This window comes from Seriola aureovittata, chromosome 17 (genome assembly GCF_021018895.1).
Source record: "Seriola aureovittata isolate HTS-2021-v1 ecotype China chromosome 17, ASM2101889v1, whole genome shotgun sequence".
Lineage (NCBI taxonomy): Eukaryota > Metazoa > Chordata > Actinopteri > Carangiformes > Carangidae > Seriola > Seriola aureovittata.
In genome coordinates this window covers 13,151,213-13,167,894 of record NC_079380.1, presented here as the reverse complement: position 1 = coordinate 13,167,894, position 16,682 = coordinate 13,151,213, and the positions used below count along the sequence as shown (strand labels likewise).

General features: G+C 40.8%; 1 protein-coding gene and 1 long non-coding RNA gene across 4 annotated transcripts in view; one reads left to right on the top strand and one right to left on the bottom strand.

The window, feature by feature from the left end:
• Positions 1-113: 113 nt before the first annotated feature.
• LOC130184804 (somatostatin receptor type 2-like) lies at positions 114-6,220 on the bottom strand. 2 transcript variants are annotated; one of them, XM_056400839.1, is made up of 3 exons: positions 6,081-6,220; positions 3,081-4,249; positions 114-2,529 (listed from the first exon to the last, which is right to left on the bottom strand). In XM_056400839.1, the coding sequence occupies exon 2, from the start codon at positions 4,198-4,200 to the stop codon at positions 3,088-3,090; it is 1,113 nt and encodes a 370-aa protein (XP_056256814.1). In that variant the 5' UTR covers positions 4,201-4,249; positions 6,081-6,220; the 3' UTR covers positions 114-2,529; positions 3,081-3,087. The 2 variants fall into 2 exon arrangements, with proteins under 2 accessions (XP_056256814.1, XP_056256815.1); XM_056400840.1 differs by having other exon boundaries at positions 114-4,249.
• Positions 6,221-6,489: 269 nt separating this feature from the next.
• LOC130184805 (uncharacterized) overlaps positions 6,490-16,682 on the top strand; it is a 114,943-nt gene continuing 104,750 nt past the window's right edge. For both annotated transcript variants that reach the window (XR_008830048.1, XR_008830047.1), the window contains exons 1-2: positions 6,490-6,625; positions 7,377-7,478. This is a non-coding gene — a long non-coding RNA (uncharacterized LOC130184805). The remainder of the gene's footprint in view (positions 6,626-7,376; positions 7,479-16,682) is intronic.

Below are 16,682 nucleotides of genomic sequence, written 5' to 3'. Positions count from 1 at the left end.
ATCATATCTTACAAAAAAATAAATTTAATTGACTTTTATTTGCAACTTTTTTATTATACATTTGTTTCAGAGGGACATTCCACAATATTCCACCAAAAAGAAAATTGACTGTATGCTTCTTATTCTTTATTTAGTTTCAAGACAACTACACAAGATCTTTGCTCCATCAAACATGGTGTTTCAGTGTTATGTAACAGAACAGAAACTGGAAGAACATGCATAATGCACAGAAACGGTAAAAGTTTTAACAAACGTTGTAAAATTTTGCCTTTTAACAGAAACTCATAACAAAAACCACACTGCACCAATACCAAGTAGAAAATCTTCCATATCCAGCTATTTAAAAAAGCTGAGAAATAAATCAGGAGCAGTGTTGTACGAGAAGTTTTTGCCAGAATTAAAATTACTTACAACATCTCTAACACAGCTGGACGATACTGTACAACTTCTGCATGTCCAGTCTGCATTAACTAACAGTAAACAATGACATCATCCTGTTTTTTGTAACATCTGCTACTATGACACATCAAGCAAGATGTCTGGTTTGCGCTGTCTTACATTTTCTACTGCACACTAACACAAACTATACACTTTATACTGCTTTAATGTGACTGCTGGGTCGTGGTCTTGATGCAGGCTTTATTATTTGTTTTTTTCTTCATGTCTACATTCATAATTAATGTCCAGAGTCCTCTCTCTATTATTATTATTATTATGCTAATGAATTTAACCATGGGACCAACACTCTAAATCACTGTTGCTATGGAAATACAAGACACTAAAGGTGTGTCATGTGTTTCGGTAGTAATAAGATGTTACAGGTCAAATTCAACAGTACTGCAGAGACAGAAACTGGATATGGTATTTGGTTAATCATGGCTGTGGGGAATGTGTGTGTGTGCACTTCTCTGTCATACATGACTCACACATGAAGAAATTACATGCACATATTTAAACCAACATGCTAAGAGCGGTTCGGGTATGTTGAATATATATGCATATATATTCTAATATCAAAGTTATATTAGACATGTATACAAACACACATTTTACCTTACACTTTTGCTAGAGAAGCAAGCTGGGATGTTGAAATGAATGTAAAACAAACAGACACACAAGTCCCCATAATGTGACTGCAAACAGATTTAGGTCCCCACAACATGAGTAATACCTGGATATCTCTCTCTCTCTCTGTCACACACGCACGCACACACACACACACTTTGCACATTAATCATAATCTGTCACTGGCTTTGTTGTGTAAGGGGGACCCTGCACATGTAGAGTAAAGGTTTAATAACTCATACACATAATAATCTGATTACAGGAACACACAGGGAGCCGCAGGATGAAGAGTGGACTCAGGAGCACAGTAATGATGATGATGATGATGATGATGATAAAGGAACACCAGAGCCTTTTGAGGATAAGTGTTCTAGCCCTTCACAAATTCACGTCTCTTAGACACCACCCTCAAAACGTGGCTTCCTAAATGCCACAGATTAGAAGAGGAGGATGGGTCAATGTCAGCAAAGTGTTTATGAGAAGCTCTCTGTGGGAAGTCCCTCATATAATACAACCCTAAACCTATAACCAAAAAGTCAAAAAGACACTTACCACACAGTGTGTCCTGTAATACAGTACAGCGAAACAATACCAAACTGAACATTTGTTTCAAAGAAAATGAGTTTAAAACCAACTTAAGTTAAACACTGTCTGTCTGTGCTTTACTAATTCTAGGATCTTCTACTAACTGTACCCAAACACAGCTGTGCATCTGTCACTGGCTGACCTCTGGCACACACTGGAACCCCAGGGGAGATTGGTGAACAGGAAATGGGAGTAAAACAATCATTCATGAAATCTTATCTGAGGTGGTTGATTTCTCTCAGATGACATAAAAACATGAAGCTGAGCCACTGCTCAGCATTTACACTGAATAATTTATAATCCTGCAGCCTGGTGTTTTTGATAAAAACACTTACAGAAACATTATTACTTGATATACATAAATAATGGTAAATGAACCATGATTAAAGAACAGTAATTCCTAACAGTAACCTAGTCCAGCAGAAACAGGCATACAGTGACATTATTTTATGTAATACTATACAATATTGTAGAAGAGTTTCTATACATCTTAGCAGCACTTTGGTTAGAGGCTTGCTTGGTATATTGACCAAGCCATTGACATAATATGAATTATGCACATAGCTATAATGAAATAGGGGGAGAAAAAAAATGACACAGAACTAGATATTCAACCACTGAATGAACATTGCTATTCACATTTCCATTTGATACGTCTGTATGACAAATCAAACTGTGCACACAAATGAAAAAACAGAATATAAGAATCAATGGCACTGACATTCATTATGCTCTGTGTCTAAAAAACATCATTACTTATTTACAAGAGTTTGAAAACTAAATGACACTCAATATAAAATCCTCTGACTTTGTGCACAGTCTCTTTGCCCATTCTCTGCACAGTTATTTACAGTCGCACCACACTCCGGAGAAAATGACCTGCAGATGAGATATAAACAAAAGCATATGAGCACACTGTTACGTTGTTATTTTTACGCAACACAAAGCAATTGAGACTCGGCAACAGGCCCTCTGCTGTAAACTAATCCTGGGGTCTCCAGGGAAAATTCATTTCACCCAGGAGACCATTTGCAAGTGGGTGTTAGTGTCCATTCTACCTTACTCCAAAGTCAATACACTGAAGACAAACAGTCAAACAGATTTCATTTTCATTTCATTTACAGCACAGAGCAAACATTTGTATGAACTTGTGATTATGTTATAATGGATTTGTGTACAGCCAAGGAGACCCAATGATGTGCCAAAGGCAGAGGGAGAAAGTCCAGTTCAACATCTTTTTAATTTTTTATCTCTGTCGGTGCTTTGACCTCCTTAATAAGTGGCATGTTCCTCTCTGAACTCCTTGTTAATATTTAATAATCTCCCCTCTGATGTCACCTCGGAGAGATTCATAATTCGTGACTGTTTCCAGTTTGAGAGAGATGGCTGTGTGTGTGTGTGTGTACGTGCATGCGTGCGAGTCCAATCACCTTCCTCTCAAATGCTGGTCTGCAGGTCCCCGTTCAGCAGAGTACTTTGGGTCTCCGTCGGGTCGTTCATCATACGAGATTTATCATGCCGGCTATCGCTGCGCTCAACCTCATCCAGCCCCCCCACCTTCTTAAGACAGAGAACGTTCTGGAAACTCTTCTTGAAGTTCTCTGACAGGAAAGCGTAGAGGATGGGGTTGGCGCAGCTGTTGGCGTATCCCAGTACCACCACAAAAGCAAAAGTGCTCCTCAGGATGGGAGTGGTGCTGATGGTGCCCGTTACTGAGGTGACATTGAAGATGTAAAAAGGCAGCCAGCAGAATACAAACACCGCCACCACGATGGACACCATCCGAGTCACCTTCCTCTCTGAGCGCTTCCTCTTGGACGAGCCCACGCGGATGCCTGAGGACTTCACCTTGATGATGATGAACAAGTAGCAAAGGCAGATGACCATGAGGGGCAGGAAGAAGCCCAGGATAAAGGTGTAGAACATGAACGCTGTGTAGTAGGCCTCTTGGGGCTCAGGCCACACGATGGTGCAGAAGCAGCCATCGTGCTTCGTGATGATGCCGCTGTAGATAACGATGGGCAGGTTAACCATCAGCGACACTCCCCACACTGCTAAGTTGATAGTCTTGGCCATGCGGGGCTTGCGCCACTTTGTGGACTTAATCGGATGCACCACAGCCAGGTAGCGGTCGATGCTCATGACCATCAGGCAGAAGATGGAAGTGAACTGGTTCAGGGAGTCCACCGTCATCACCACCCTGCAGAGAACGGGACCGAAGGGCCAGTGGACCAGCGCCAGCTGGATGGCGATGAATGGTAGGCCTAGCATGAAGAGCACATCAGCCACTGCCAGGTTGAGGATGTAGATGTTGGTGACTGTCTTCATCTTGGCGTAGCGCAGGATGACATAGATGACGAGGGCGTTTCCACAGAGCCCCACAGTGCAAACCAGGAAGTACATGCAGGTGATGACCACCGTACTGATTCTGTTGAAGCTGTGGTCTGTGTAGTTCCCATTGAGGTCAGACTCATTAACCTGCATGAAGCTGTCATACATGAGGTGGTCGGACAGGTTCGGAGGGGATGATGGGAAGATCCAGGAGTCCATGATGCCTCAGTCTCTCTCTCACTCTCACACACTGGTTATGACATCGCACCTGCAAATGTGAAACCCTGCGTCAGTAACAGAGTAAAATACTTTAAATGACAAATGACCTCGCTGTTATAAATGATTTTAAAAGCCCTGCCAGTTACGGTCGAGCAGACAGAACTCTTGAATTATTGATTTCGATATTGATTTTATGCTTTCCAGAGGAAGAAAAGCCAGATCCATAGTCATCATCTTCATCAGATATTGACTCTGAACTCTCTTCTATCCTCAATTCAAACCACTTGCTAATGGATACTAGTGTGTTGAACCGAATGATCTGAATGTAACAAGTGGCTATCACATGGCATTTTGCAATAACCCGCTGCACATGTACCAGGAGACACAACAATGATCTCTGTGATGTCATGAGTCAGAACAATTTTCTTTTCAGCCCTTTTGCGATTCATCATTATGGAAAAGCAGTTCCTATGGGGAATTCAGAGATTTTTATATAGATTTTACATCTTGATCTTCTGTCCTGACAACGCACCTGACTGATAGCATGTGTAAGGGAAGGCACCCCAGGATCTAACGAGTGATTTCTACCTGAGGCCAGACCTTCCCTGTGTGTTTATTTGCTACCGAGGGAAATCACTCTACACACCCTACAGTCAGAAGCTCTCCCCGGGGAATTGCTCATCCCTCTCATGCTGCTAAATGATCAGCTGTGACTGGTTACGCTGAATTCTTTGCGGACATATTTTTCGTAATTTATTAGAGGGTGGGTATGGATGTAAATTAATCCCAGCCTAAGTAATTGAATGAAAGGAATCACTGTACTGCCAATAGCCTTGCTGCAGTCGAATTGAAGTGCTTGTCACTGCCAACGCACAGGAGGCAAAACATGGTCTGACAACTTAGTTTGGTGCCAATAACATAAGAGGTTTTATTATGACGGTTTATCATTTTCACCATGGCAGCAACACAGGATGGACACTGCCTGCGGTCTGGTTTCTGGTGGACAGGCGACTACGTGTTAGTAATGGGTTGAGCCTGCTTGTATAGTCTAATTGTGCATTGTCTGAGTCAGGTGGATGGACAGAATATTGCATAATGTCACAGTTGGAAAAACATTGGGAGAAACACGTTTTGCTTGTCTTGCATAAGATGAACAAGAATATAATTAATTATTCTCACAGAAACGGAGCACAGACACAAACCAAAAACATGATCTTCAAGCTTTTCATCTGCTCAGGTGAACCATAAATAGAAGCGATCACAAATCACTGTTGGTATTAATCATATTTTATACCATGTAATATTATTTTGGGATTAGTTAAATTGCTGCGGTTCAGGCATTGTGAAAACTGTGCAACAGGTAGTCTCACTATAATAAACCCCACAGAGCTACTTTCACTTAGTATTTTTTCTTGTAGTATTTTTCTGCTGTGCTGGGAACTCAAGGCCACGGATTCTGCTCTAACTTTTGCTTTCAGGGTAGAAGATGGATATTCAGCTAAATACATAAATGATTACCTGCTCATTGTTAGTCATGCAAATCCAGCTTAGCCTACTGAAAATAAAGTCCGACTGAGGTCACGCTTCTCATTAACATTGTAAGCAAACTCTGCAAAAAAAACCCAGCTGAGGGTTTTGTTTGGGTTTTATGACATCACATTTCCTTCAATACACATGCACGTACAAGATCATTTTAGACTGGAGACGCTGCAGAGGATATTGAGGCGAGTTCAAATGTCGAACATGCCCAGCTTTGAACATTTGATCAGATTAATTGAAATGGAATAATCACATTAACTTGGTAATGTACGAAATACACGTACTGACCAATGTGCGTCTGTAACAGTTCACCATTCACTCCAACTAAAGTATCGTCTTACCTGTAACTGCTGATCACACTATTTACAAAAGACGCCACTTCTGTGCGGATTGAAGTATTTCAGCATTTATGGGAGATCCATCTTCTTCACCTTCAAATATTCCTCAAGTTTGTCTCTACGGGATCGAAGTGGAAAAGCTCTCTGCAATGTGAAATTTAATAATCCCACCATGTAATCTGCATACAAGGAAAGAAAAAAAAAAAAAAAAAAAAAAAAGGTTGGACAAGTGAATAAAATGCACTCGTCTCTTGCTGAGGTCTGTATAAAGCTGCTACAATGCTTCTGTGGTGAGACGCGCGCTGTGACTGACTCCAGCTGGAGAGCGCGGAGATGTTTAAGGACTCGCATGAACAGCGCTGAGGAGGTGCTGCAGACTCACCTCTGAACGAAAGAGAGGCTGTCTCCTGCGATGCTGAATCCACTCCTGCATACAGATAAGAGTTGATTTACATGGAGCATGCACTGGTATGGCACCTGAAGATTTACTGAGGCACGCAGTGAAAGCTGAAGAAGAAGAAAAGAAGGCATCAGAACAGTTTGATAAGGTGACAATTAACTCGACATCAAGTCTTAAAAAAGAAGTAAATTCAAACTGACGGATCAAATTAACCAATTAACTTTACCAGAGCACAGCGGGTCTTTGGAGACGTGTCCATAATTTGGAAGTAATGCTTGTTCCGTGCTTTGGCAAAATTCACACTGACTTGTTTCTAAGAGGAGGTGATAAACTTGTCTCTGTTGTAAAATCCAGATAATAATGTTCAGACTTATTTTCCATTCGATCAAAATGTGTTTACATTCAAAATGGACGACCAATTTGTCAAACATACCAAAGTGACGCGATTTTTATGCGCCATTTTTATGCGCGCATCGTTGTCGTCGTCATCGTCATCATCATCATCATCATCTTCAAACATGATCATTCATGCTTCACTTGAGCAGAGACAATAGACAATCTTTGACTTGAGATATCTTTGGGGCCTTTGTTAGACCCCCTAACCTAGACCCACCTTTACGCCACCAGTGGTGAGGAGCTGTATTGCAAGTCCGCCCCGGGAAATCAGTTTTAATTAGCCTCCTGCCATCAGAGGCAGCACCGAGCGCGTGGATAAGGAGCGGCGCTCAAAGTGCCCACCCTCCATCTTCACGCGTTAGTGTGTCAGAAAGTAAAGGAATAAGTTTTAGACTGTGCTTTGCTTGCTGTCTCTTCATGTGTCACACTTAGTGGTGGTGGCTGCAACTCTCTTTACATCAGCTTTACCCAAGAGTTCCATTTTCCTGATCTTCTCCAAACAGCTGATGATGACGGAGAGTGACAAACCGAAACATCCCCTCCCGAAACAACGTGGCTTCCTCTCAGCCTCTGGCAGAGATCCTCTCCAGGACACCTGCAGTGAGGTAAGTCGAATTCACCCCCTCTCAGTCTGATACATTGGTATTATGTTTATGCACAGTTTAGTAGATGGGATTAAAGGGTTAAACGGTGTTGACAGACAGCTGTAGTGTAGCATGTACTTGTGTTGTTTCCTGTTGTGTGAGGACTGTCATGCTGTGTTGCATTTGGCATTCCAAGTGTCTTTGAGCATGAGCCGTGTGTCAAATTGTTTTTGTATGTAGAGAAGTTTGAAAAGTTTTAACCGCTCTGCAAACTATTTATCAAACCATTTGGCAGCAGCTCAACTCAACAAGTGGTACTCTACAAGTGGCTATAAGGAAACCATATGATAAGCTGCCAGCCAGAGACTGTAGGGAAATTGTATGTGGCATTGGTGAATTTGATGGCATTAGCGTGGTGCTCAAGTTTCTTAACAGTTGCATAAAGGTGGATGAGTTGCAGGCCTGCCTCCAGAGGCCTGATGTCCTCCCACTGTTATCTTGCTCCAGCTGTTTCTTGACCTCCAAAGTAAACACGATATGTCAGATATCATCTTCTGTGACCTTATATCATGGCTTCAACTTCCCAACTACTTCTCTCCTTGCTATAGTTTAATTTAATGACCGCTTGATGTGCTGTAAACCACGGCCACAGTGCCAGACCCTCTTGTCTGTGAGTATTTGTGCTCACTGATCCAGAATGATTCAGATCGTGGCAGCTGGAGCAAAGTTAGTTTTCCGTGCCTCCGACGAGACTCATATGAATATGTCGGATAACTTTTCATTTCTGTTGCCTGACCGTCCATGAGGATTACTTGGCGCTTGTTTTAGATGAGAGTTAAAAAGCAGTAATGATGGTGAGAAACCTAAAGCACATTGACGTATGTGTCATATGATCACAGTATATCCAGAATGCATTGACTGTGACTCCCTGTCAATCCGAGGGTGATATGAAAAAAAAGAGAGTTATTTAATATGTTATGTTATATTTCTGTCTTGTAGTTAATTTGCAATCTCTGTTAAAACACAATTTTGTTATTTAGGCTGTGCAATAGCAATTTAGCAACCACTTTTCCATAAATAGTGATTCGGGGTATAGAAGGTACTTGAGCCCAGTGTTATCAATAAATAATTGTAACCTGTCTGTAGAATTCACTGGAGCCCACTACACACTGAGTGATTCCACATTATTGTTAAGTACATCTTAACTGCCGAAGAGAAACAATCGCACAAGCTGATGGGAGTTGGTGGTAGTTTTCTCTCGCCCTCTGTGTGGAGGTTTGGTGTTTACACAAACCCCGTGTGCAGCGGGTGAAAAGGTCACGAGGGAAATTAAACAGATTAAGTAGGGAAAGCAGTCATTAGTTAGAAGTTCCTTTTGCCACGAGGAGCAATCAATGACCCAATAACTTGATTTTGTGTTGAATACAATATGGCTAATCTAAAGCGATATAATGATATTGACGTGGCATTTTAACATTGACATTTTAACCTGACTTGTGTGTTTTCATTTGCCTTCATGGGATGTCGGGGCAGTTTAAGATAAATAAAATAAATAAAAATAACGTCTTATTGATAACATGCACACAAACCAATAGGGCCCTTAACAGCTGGTTATCAGGATTCTCTCAGTGAAATAAGCATGCCAATACATGTTGGCAATGAATGATGTCTGGAGTGAAACCATGATGGTGCCCTGGTTTGATTATTAGTGGTGATATAAGGCAGGAGAGTGCTTGAAGCTCAGGTCTGTATTTGCTTTCTAATTACTGAGGCATGATCAAGCACCAGTTTGGTTCAAGGCCCTGAATTGAAAGCATTGATTATACATCCTGCCAGGGTAAATTGACAATTAGTAGCCTGAAGCGGTTGTGAAAATATTCATCGGATCCTACTGATGCTTTTGGCGTTTTTTGTAATGATCCTTCCATGAGAGAAATAAATGAAGCAGGTGTATTGGAAGATATTGCTGCAATATGTAAGTACAAAAGAAAAAGTAGTTCTTCTGTGGCTTCAAGTGCACTTTTACTCATTTTCAGATTTATCAAGAGAGGAATAAGACTTGAAGTTGGTGGATATTGCTTTGATGGGTCAAAGCAAAACATATGAAGTAGCATCTCCAAGAGGAAGGACAATCACTACAACTACGGTAGCATCAAACACGAAAGGCATATTGCTTTTATCCATCAAATTCCACTCTCATCTCTTCTTTCATCTCATCAGGGCGTACCCTTCTCAGTTTGAAAGCTAATGGTCGTCATGGATGGAATTCAGTTATTAGTTATCCTGTGGTGTTATTATTATCATGCGCTCATAGAGAAATGGTCAGCGAAAGTCAGAATGAAATGCATAATGACCTAACATAAATACAACTGCCAACCAATAATAATGTAAATGATTATATGTATATGATGTAGTGTCCGAGGTGGCATCTTTAAATTGCTTTTTTTTTTTTTTGCCTTACCAACTGTCCAATACCTCAAAAATATCTAGTTAACTATCACGAACAGCAGGGAATCCTCACATCTGAGAAGCTGGAGACCAGAGTAAAAAATTATTCAGCAAAATAATTGCCATTTCATTTTTTGTTGATCAGCTAAACAAATAATCGACTAATCATCAATCAGCCCTATTCTACAAAGGCTGTTTTAGTACACCAGGATACCTCCGCGTGTCTTATTGTGATTATATAACCATTTCACCAAAGTACTGAAGCATGAATGTTTGTTATGTTGACCTGCTGTTTTAATTTATTTTGAACAGTCATTGAGAAAAGCATAACGTCCAGAAATATGTTTGAGGATTTCTAATATTCAGTTTAAATTTGTCATCCAGCCAACCCGCATTCTTGCTGCTTCATTGTGACTCTTATCAAGAAAGAAAAATAAAAGCAGTCTCAGTCATAAGCCTCGGCCGACTTGTACAGTCTGCTCTGTGTGTACTCTTTACACATTGCTGTTTATTTACATAAAATGAGGCTGGCTGCTGTGATAAAGCCTGCTGAGGCGAGCTCCGGCTCCTAGGAGACACAGTTGTGGTGACCGGGTGATTTCTAGAGGATGTTGATCAGGATCCATTGTTGGTGTTTTTATTCCAGTTGCCCCGCACAAAAAGCAAGAAGAGAGATTTGTTCCTCATATGTTTGCTTTTGTAACATTCTCTTTAAAACACTTCCCTTTACATATCAGTCTTGATCTCAGTGAATCATTTTTAGATATATTTTTTTTGCCTTGCCAGTCTTGGATTTTTGAACTAGAACTCTCTCTAGTTTCTCAAAACATTTTCATGAAACCTCCATAAACACCAGTCGTGAGGAGGTCATGATGCACAGTGTCCATCAAGGCTGTGTTACACAGGGTTTGAATGTACATCTTGTTGTTTATGCCGACGTTTACTGACAGCTAATGGATATTCTGCATTTTTTTTCTGCCATATTGGAAATGTTGAGACTACTCTACTTCCCATATATGATCCTTTTGCTTCTGATTTTGCTAATTGTCATTCCTCTTTGAGTGTTTTCGACTTGCCTGTTATCTTGTCGGCCCCTGTAGATGTGATGAGTTGGGAACGTGAGCTGTGGTGATTTTCCCGAAGCGTTCAGCGCATTCAAGAAGCACAGGTTTGCTTATCACTACGTCTGTTGTGGTTTCTAGCAGGTACAGATGTGAAACTGTAGGTGATAACCACACTGGGACCAAACAGTGTGGGTCTGTGCTCGTACAGAAATGTGTTGATGATGAGGATGTTAAGATTCACTGGTGTAAAGAGTGTTTGACACAGAATATAAATACTAACTAATTTCACATTTCCCATAATAGATGTACCAATGACATTTGACAAATTGGCATGTTAAATCCAAATGAATTGCACATTAATCTGTATGGTTGCACTTCATCTGAAATTGGATTAGGAATGTGTTTGTGATTGAATTTTGTGGGTAGAGTTGAGGTGACACTGCAAACTTCAAAATGGCTAATTATCAGAACGGGGTTTTGTGTCACAGCTGCTGCTCGGATGTAATTGAACACATGTTTTTGTAACTGATCACGCTGTGCAATAACACAAACACTTCACAGTGAAGAGAGCTGAATTCTGCGGCATGTCCACACACACACACACACACACACACACACACACACACACACACACACACACACACACACACACACACACACACACAGCTGCTACTCTACCTCTTGTCGCCTGTTTTTATATAATAGCTGACAGCTGGTCAGTTCCTGGCCTGGCTGGAACTGAGCTCTCAGAGCCTCAGCGGCCTGTCACAACCTGTTATCCTGCATGCAAAGCAGTGGCTGCTCTCAGTTTTTTTTTTTTTTTGTTGTTGTTATTGTTTACGGCGCAGGCGAGCTAAAACAACTGCCTGTTCCAAGGCAGTTAAGTGTGATTGATTGTGTTTGCTGCAGGTCGTGCCACTGGACTTTTTAAGGCTCTCAGATTCAATCCCGAACTCTCCTTAATTCACTTTTTGTAACAGCGGCAGGCAGCAAATCTTTTTCATCACATTCATCCTCACAGCATTAAAGATCAAACAGAAGAATGTGCTTCATGAGTAAGACAACACATTAGAGACCAAAACATCTAAATACATGACATGAAATCAATGTTTATTGTGCCGTTTGGTACCTTGTGGACTCTGCATTTCTATTTTGGGTGGCGCTTTGTGGTTTTCTTTTTGAGTTTCAATTCCCGCTATGTTAATTTGATTTTCCTTTCGGTTATGCAGACACATGTTTTATTTCCAGAAGAACATACTAATTAAAATGTAAATGAAGCCTTTGAATGCTCAGTACTATTTTCAGACCTCAACATCAGTGCCATGTCTGAGCTTGGCAGCCAGCTCACAACCTTTTTTAGATGTATGTGGATCGGCATCTCAAAGTCTTTACTGCAGTGTGTCTCCAGGGTTAACGACAGTATGGAGCACTGAACCACATTTTCCTTCCATGTACTCAACACTTCTTTTCTTTGTGCTATAGATTTAACAGACCTTGAAATCGTTTTCATCCACTTCTCATGCCCAGCTTTAGAGAGAGTTTTATGAACTTCTTAGTCAAGGCTGTGACATTGTCCGACTCGCACCCCCTTTCAAGGATTAATGGCTGGTTGTAGTAGAGACATTAATCATTAAAATGAATCCTTTTATAAGGATGAAACTATTTTTTTTTTCTCTCTTTGGCTAACTTTCCATTTGTGCCTTGATGTTTTAAAACATTAAACTGAACACAGCATTAATTAAAAACTACAATTACCACCTTGTGGTTGTACGCCTCCGCCACTTTTCCACATAGGTCATGTAAAATATGAACCATTTGTGTGAATCTTTGTCATAGTTGCTGTGTGAAGTCTTGAGTGATGGCTAAAAAGTGTTTTGTGAGGTCACACTGACCTTCACCTTTAGCCTTTGACCACCAAAATCTAATCAGTTCGTCCTTGAGTCCAAGTGAATGTTTGAACCAAATTTGAAGAAATTCCCTCAAGGTGTTACTGAGATATCGCCTTCACAAGGCCAAAACCATCTTTCGTGAGGCCACTGCGACCTTGACCTTTGACCACCAAAATCTAATCAGTTCACCCTTGAGTCTTAATGAATGTTTGTGCCAAATTTGAAAAAGTCTCTTCAAGGCGTTACTGAGATATCGTGTCCAGGAGAATGGGATGGACAGACAACAATATGCTCTGGCTGTCTCCGGCGCAGAGGCATAAAAACAATTAAAACATGAACATTAACACTCCCATAAGTCCTTGCGCTTGCAACTGTCAGTAGTTATAGCAACCACCCCCTCCAATTGCTACAGTAATATAATAATATAATGCATATGTTAGTGTAACACTCACAGGGGCCATTCTTCTACATGCTGAGCACTTATATTTTTGATACTTGTTTATTTTGCTGATAACACTGGTTTACCTTTGGCTCTGTACGGATTAAACAGTAAAGATCTAACATGTTCATCAGCGAGCTCGCTGGTAGCCGAACTTAGTTACCACTTGACAGTCAGGCTAGCTGCTTCCCTCTGTTTCCAGTCTGTATGCTAATCTAAGATAACTGGATACCGGCAGCACTGAGATCTTGTCAACAGGCGCCGTCATATGCCGGTGCTTGGTGGTTTATGCCACTTTGACTGTTGGTAAGTTTCTCCTGCTCAGCTTGGATATGACACATTAAAACAACATGTCTCTCCTCTTCCACTGCTCACATACTGATTCTTTCTAACGATTCTTTTTCCTGGCATATGCCTCTGGTGATCCATGGTTTGTCTCTGATGTACAAGTCACACAGCAGCAGCAGCAGCAGCATACTGTCTGCTAGTAGTTAAGTGTGCCAGCAACATACCACTGATAAATTAGCACATGCAACGAGAACAAGATTGGCATACCATGAGCTCAAGTATGTATCTTCTCATCTAACTCTAACAGGAGAGTTAAAGCGCATATTTCCCAGAAACTTTGCTTCAAGGAAAGGGTCTGAATTCTTCCTCCACCGCTAGTTTGATGAAAGGAAAGTCATACAAAGTCAAATCATAATTAAAAGAAGTGTCTCACACACTGCAGTGGGGTGGTTTTCTTACTTGGAACAGCATTTAATTAATTTTCCATTGGCCTCCCACCTCCAAGAATCTTTTACACCTGTGACATGAATCCCTGAAAATGCACACCCATATGAAATCCACACAGCAATGACATGTGAGGTGAGAATTAAGAGCACAAGATGAGTAGTGGAGTTGCTGTGTGCTGCTCTCTAATCTCATGAAAGCAGAATTGGTTTTCAGTCATTTTTTCAGAGCCTGGAGATGATAGATAAAGCAACTCATGGAGGGAGGCAGGCGTCGGCTCAGTTCTCAGGTGCTCTCTCTCTCTGAATGAGCTGTCAGTGGCACTGACCGCCTTGCTTGGCCATCTGTATCTCTGCGCATAGTGTCTAGCGCACCCCCCCCCCCCCCCCCCCCCAAACAGGAGTTGTAATGCTAGAATCCAGACTCGGTGCAGATAAACCTCCTTGTCTCACACAGTGTCTTTGTTTTTATTCTGCGTGTCATTTTCAATTTCCATCTCCACTGAGTCCAAAGATCACATTATGTGCTGTGCAGAGCGTCCTGTAAAGAATGGGGGGGAAAATTGCAGCTACGAATTCATTCCTGCACTTCCACCCAGTCTTCCACATCCAAAATAGATCATTAAATGCCTTTTCTTCTGCAACTGTACGAGCATACAGTAAATGCTCACATTCCACTCATTTCTGTTGACCAGTCCTTCTGACACATCAGCCGGAACACTAATTCACACTAAACACTGCTAATTGTCCTCACAAAGTAAAACCATTTTTCTTGTGATACCCGCTGGGCTCCTCCCAAAGTTCAGCAATGTGATGAGTTTTTTGGTGCCACATTGAAGAATCTGCCTGTTGCTGGGCTTAAAATGAAGATGTATGGTTGTACATTTTATTCCTAAATTGCCTTGGGGAAAAGTAATGGAGTGAATAACACAACACTCACTTCTTCAGTTCTGTTCCTGCTTCGAAGATAGATTAAAACTTGGTAAATGTTATTAATGATGTAATGTTTTGTGCAGCATGATTTTCTGACTCCAAACCTTTTGAGTAAAAAAAAAAAAAAAAAAAAAAATAGTGATTAATTTCACATAAAGATGATAAATGTTCAGATAAACTGACTAAATTAGATGCTGTCACACTGTCTGAATCTGAAGACCTTAATGCTACTCGCATATTCATGGTCATTCTCCAGCATCCCGGCCAAAATATGCTGTGCAACCCAGTTATTTTGTAGTCACTGAAGTAAAATGAATGAATGAATGTATGAATGTGTTCCTTTTTTCTCACTGAGTACCACAAGTCCCATTTAACTACATGTCATGTTTTATATATGAAATAGAAATAATAAAATAAAAAGAATGGAAAAAATCCAGTTAGTTGTAGCCCTAAAAATGGATATACAAATACCTTGTGGAAGTACACAGTGATTACCCTAACCTTTAAAGAAGGTCAATTACAAACTTGACAACAGGCGACTGTGTTCACGACAGAAGGTTCAGAGATATTTGTAAAGACAGTGTGTTTTTTTTTTTTTTTTTTTTTTTTAAGACTTGTCTTGATTTTGTGAATTATTCCCCTCAAAGGGCCATCTGTGTGTGTGTGTGTGTGTGTGTGTGTGTGTGTGTGTGTGTGTGTGTGTGTGTGTTTTGTTTGTGTGTGTGTGTGTTTTGTTTGTGTGTGTGTGTGTATGTGTGTGTGTGTGTGTCTCTCTGTGCGCGTGTGTGAAGGAGGCTGTTGTACAGTTAATATATTAGCATTCAGACTGGGGCAGGGCAGGCAGATCTGGCGGCAGCACCGTTCTCGAGGAGAGGTGTAAACAGAATGCGCAGCCATCTGCACGACACAGACCTCTCGTCTACCAACTACCACTGACACACCTGCCAATGTTCAGAGAGTGCATTTATCACTCAAAGTAGCCTCGGCTCTGATTTCGCATCACGAGCCTTTGGGCGTTTGATCTTAATTCATTTAACATCCTTGTGATATTTGCATCTAGGACAAGCTACTTGGCAAGAGGCTTAGAAAACACAAGCCTCTTTCAACGCTCTCTGTCTCTTATCTTGATTTAACATATGTATGTACGTGTGTGAACTGAAGCCTTCTTCTGTTTCCCTAAGGATGTGCTATTTCTTCTTTTCTGAACTCAATTGCTTATAAAATGCCTGGATTATACTGTTTGATAATTCTTTCAAATGTGTTACACCTTCTGATTAGTTTTTGTAATGGTATTTAAACGGTTAAAGAGTAACTTCTAGGAACAAATGAATCTAGTTAGCCTTATCTGCCAGTAACAATACTGCACATTTTTCCATGCTTCAGTTGTATGCTATTAAAACCCACAGCCTGCATTTTAGCCTCTGTGGAGATAGAAAGATGACTCCACTATAAAGAATAACATATTAATGTTACTTGATGTTATACCAGACATACACATCCACATTGAGGTGGCAAAAAGGGGATTTTTCTATAAAACGAGTTCACGTGCAGGTTCACGATTCCAAGGTTCATAACACCTGAACTTTGCATCTTTAAAAGAGGGTTTAAACGAACTTTCTCTCTCTGTGATTAAGCTGATATTTTGCTGATATTTATCCCTTTTTCTCCATATCGTACTGTTCTGTATCTTGCACAACAGCAGCATTTGTAGAAGCAAAATC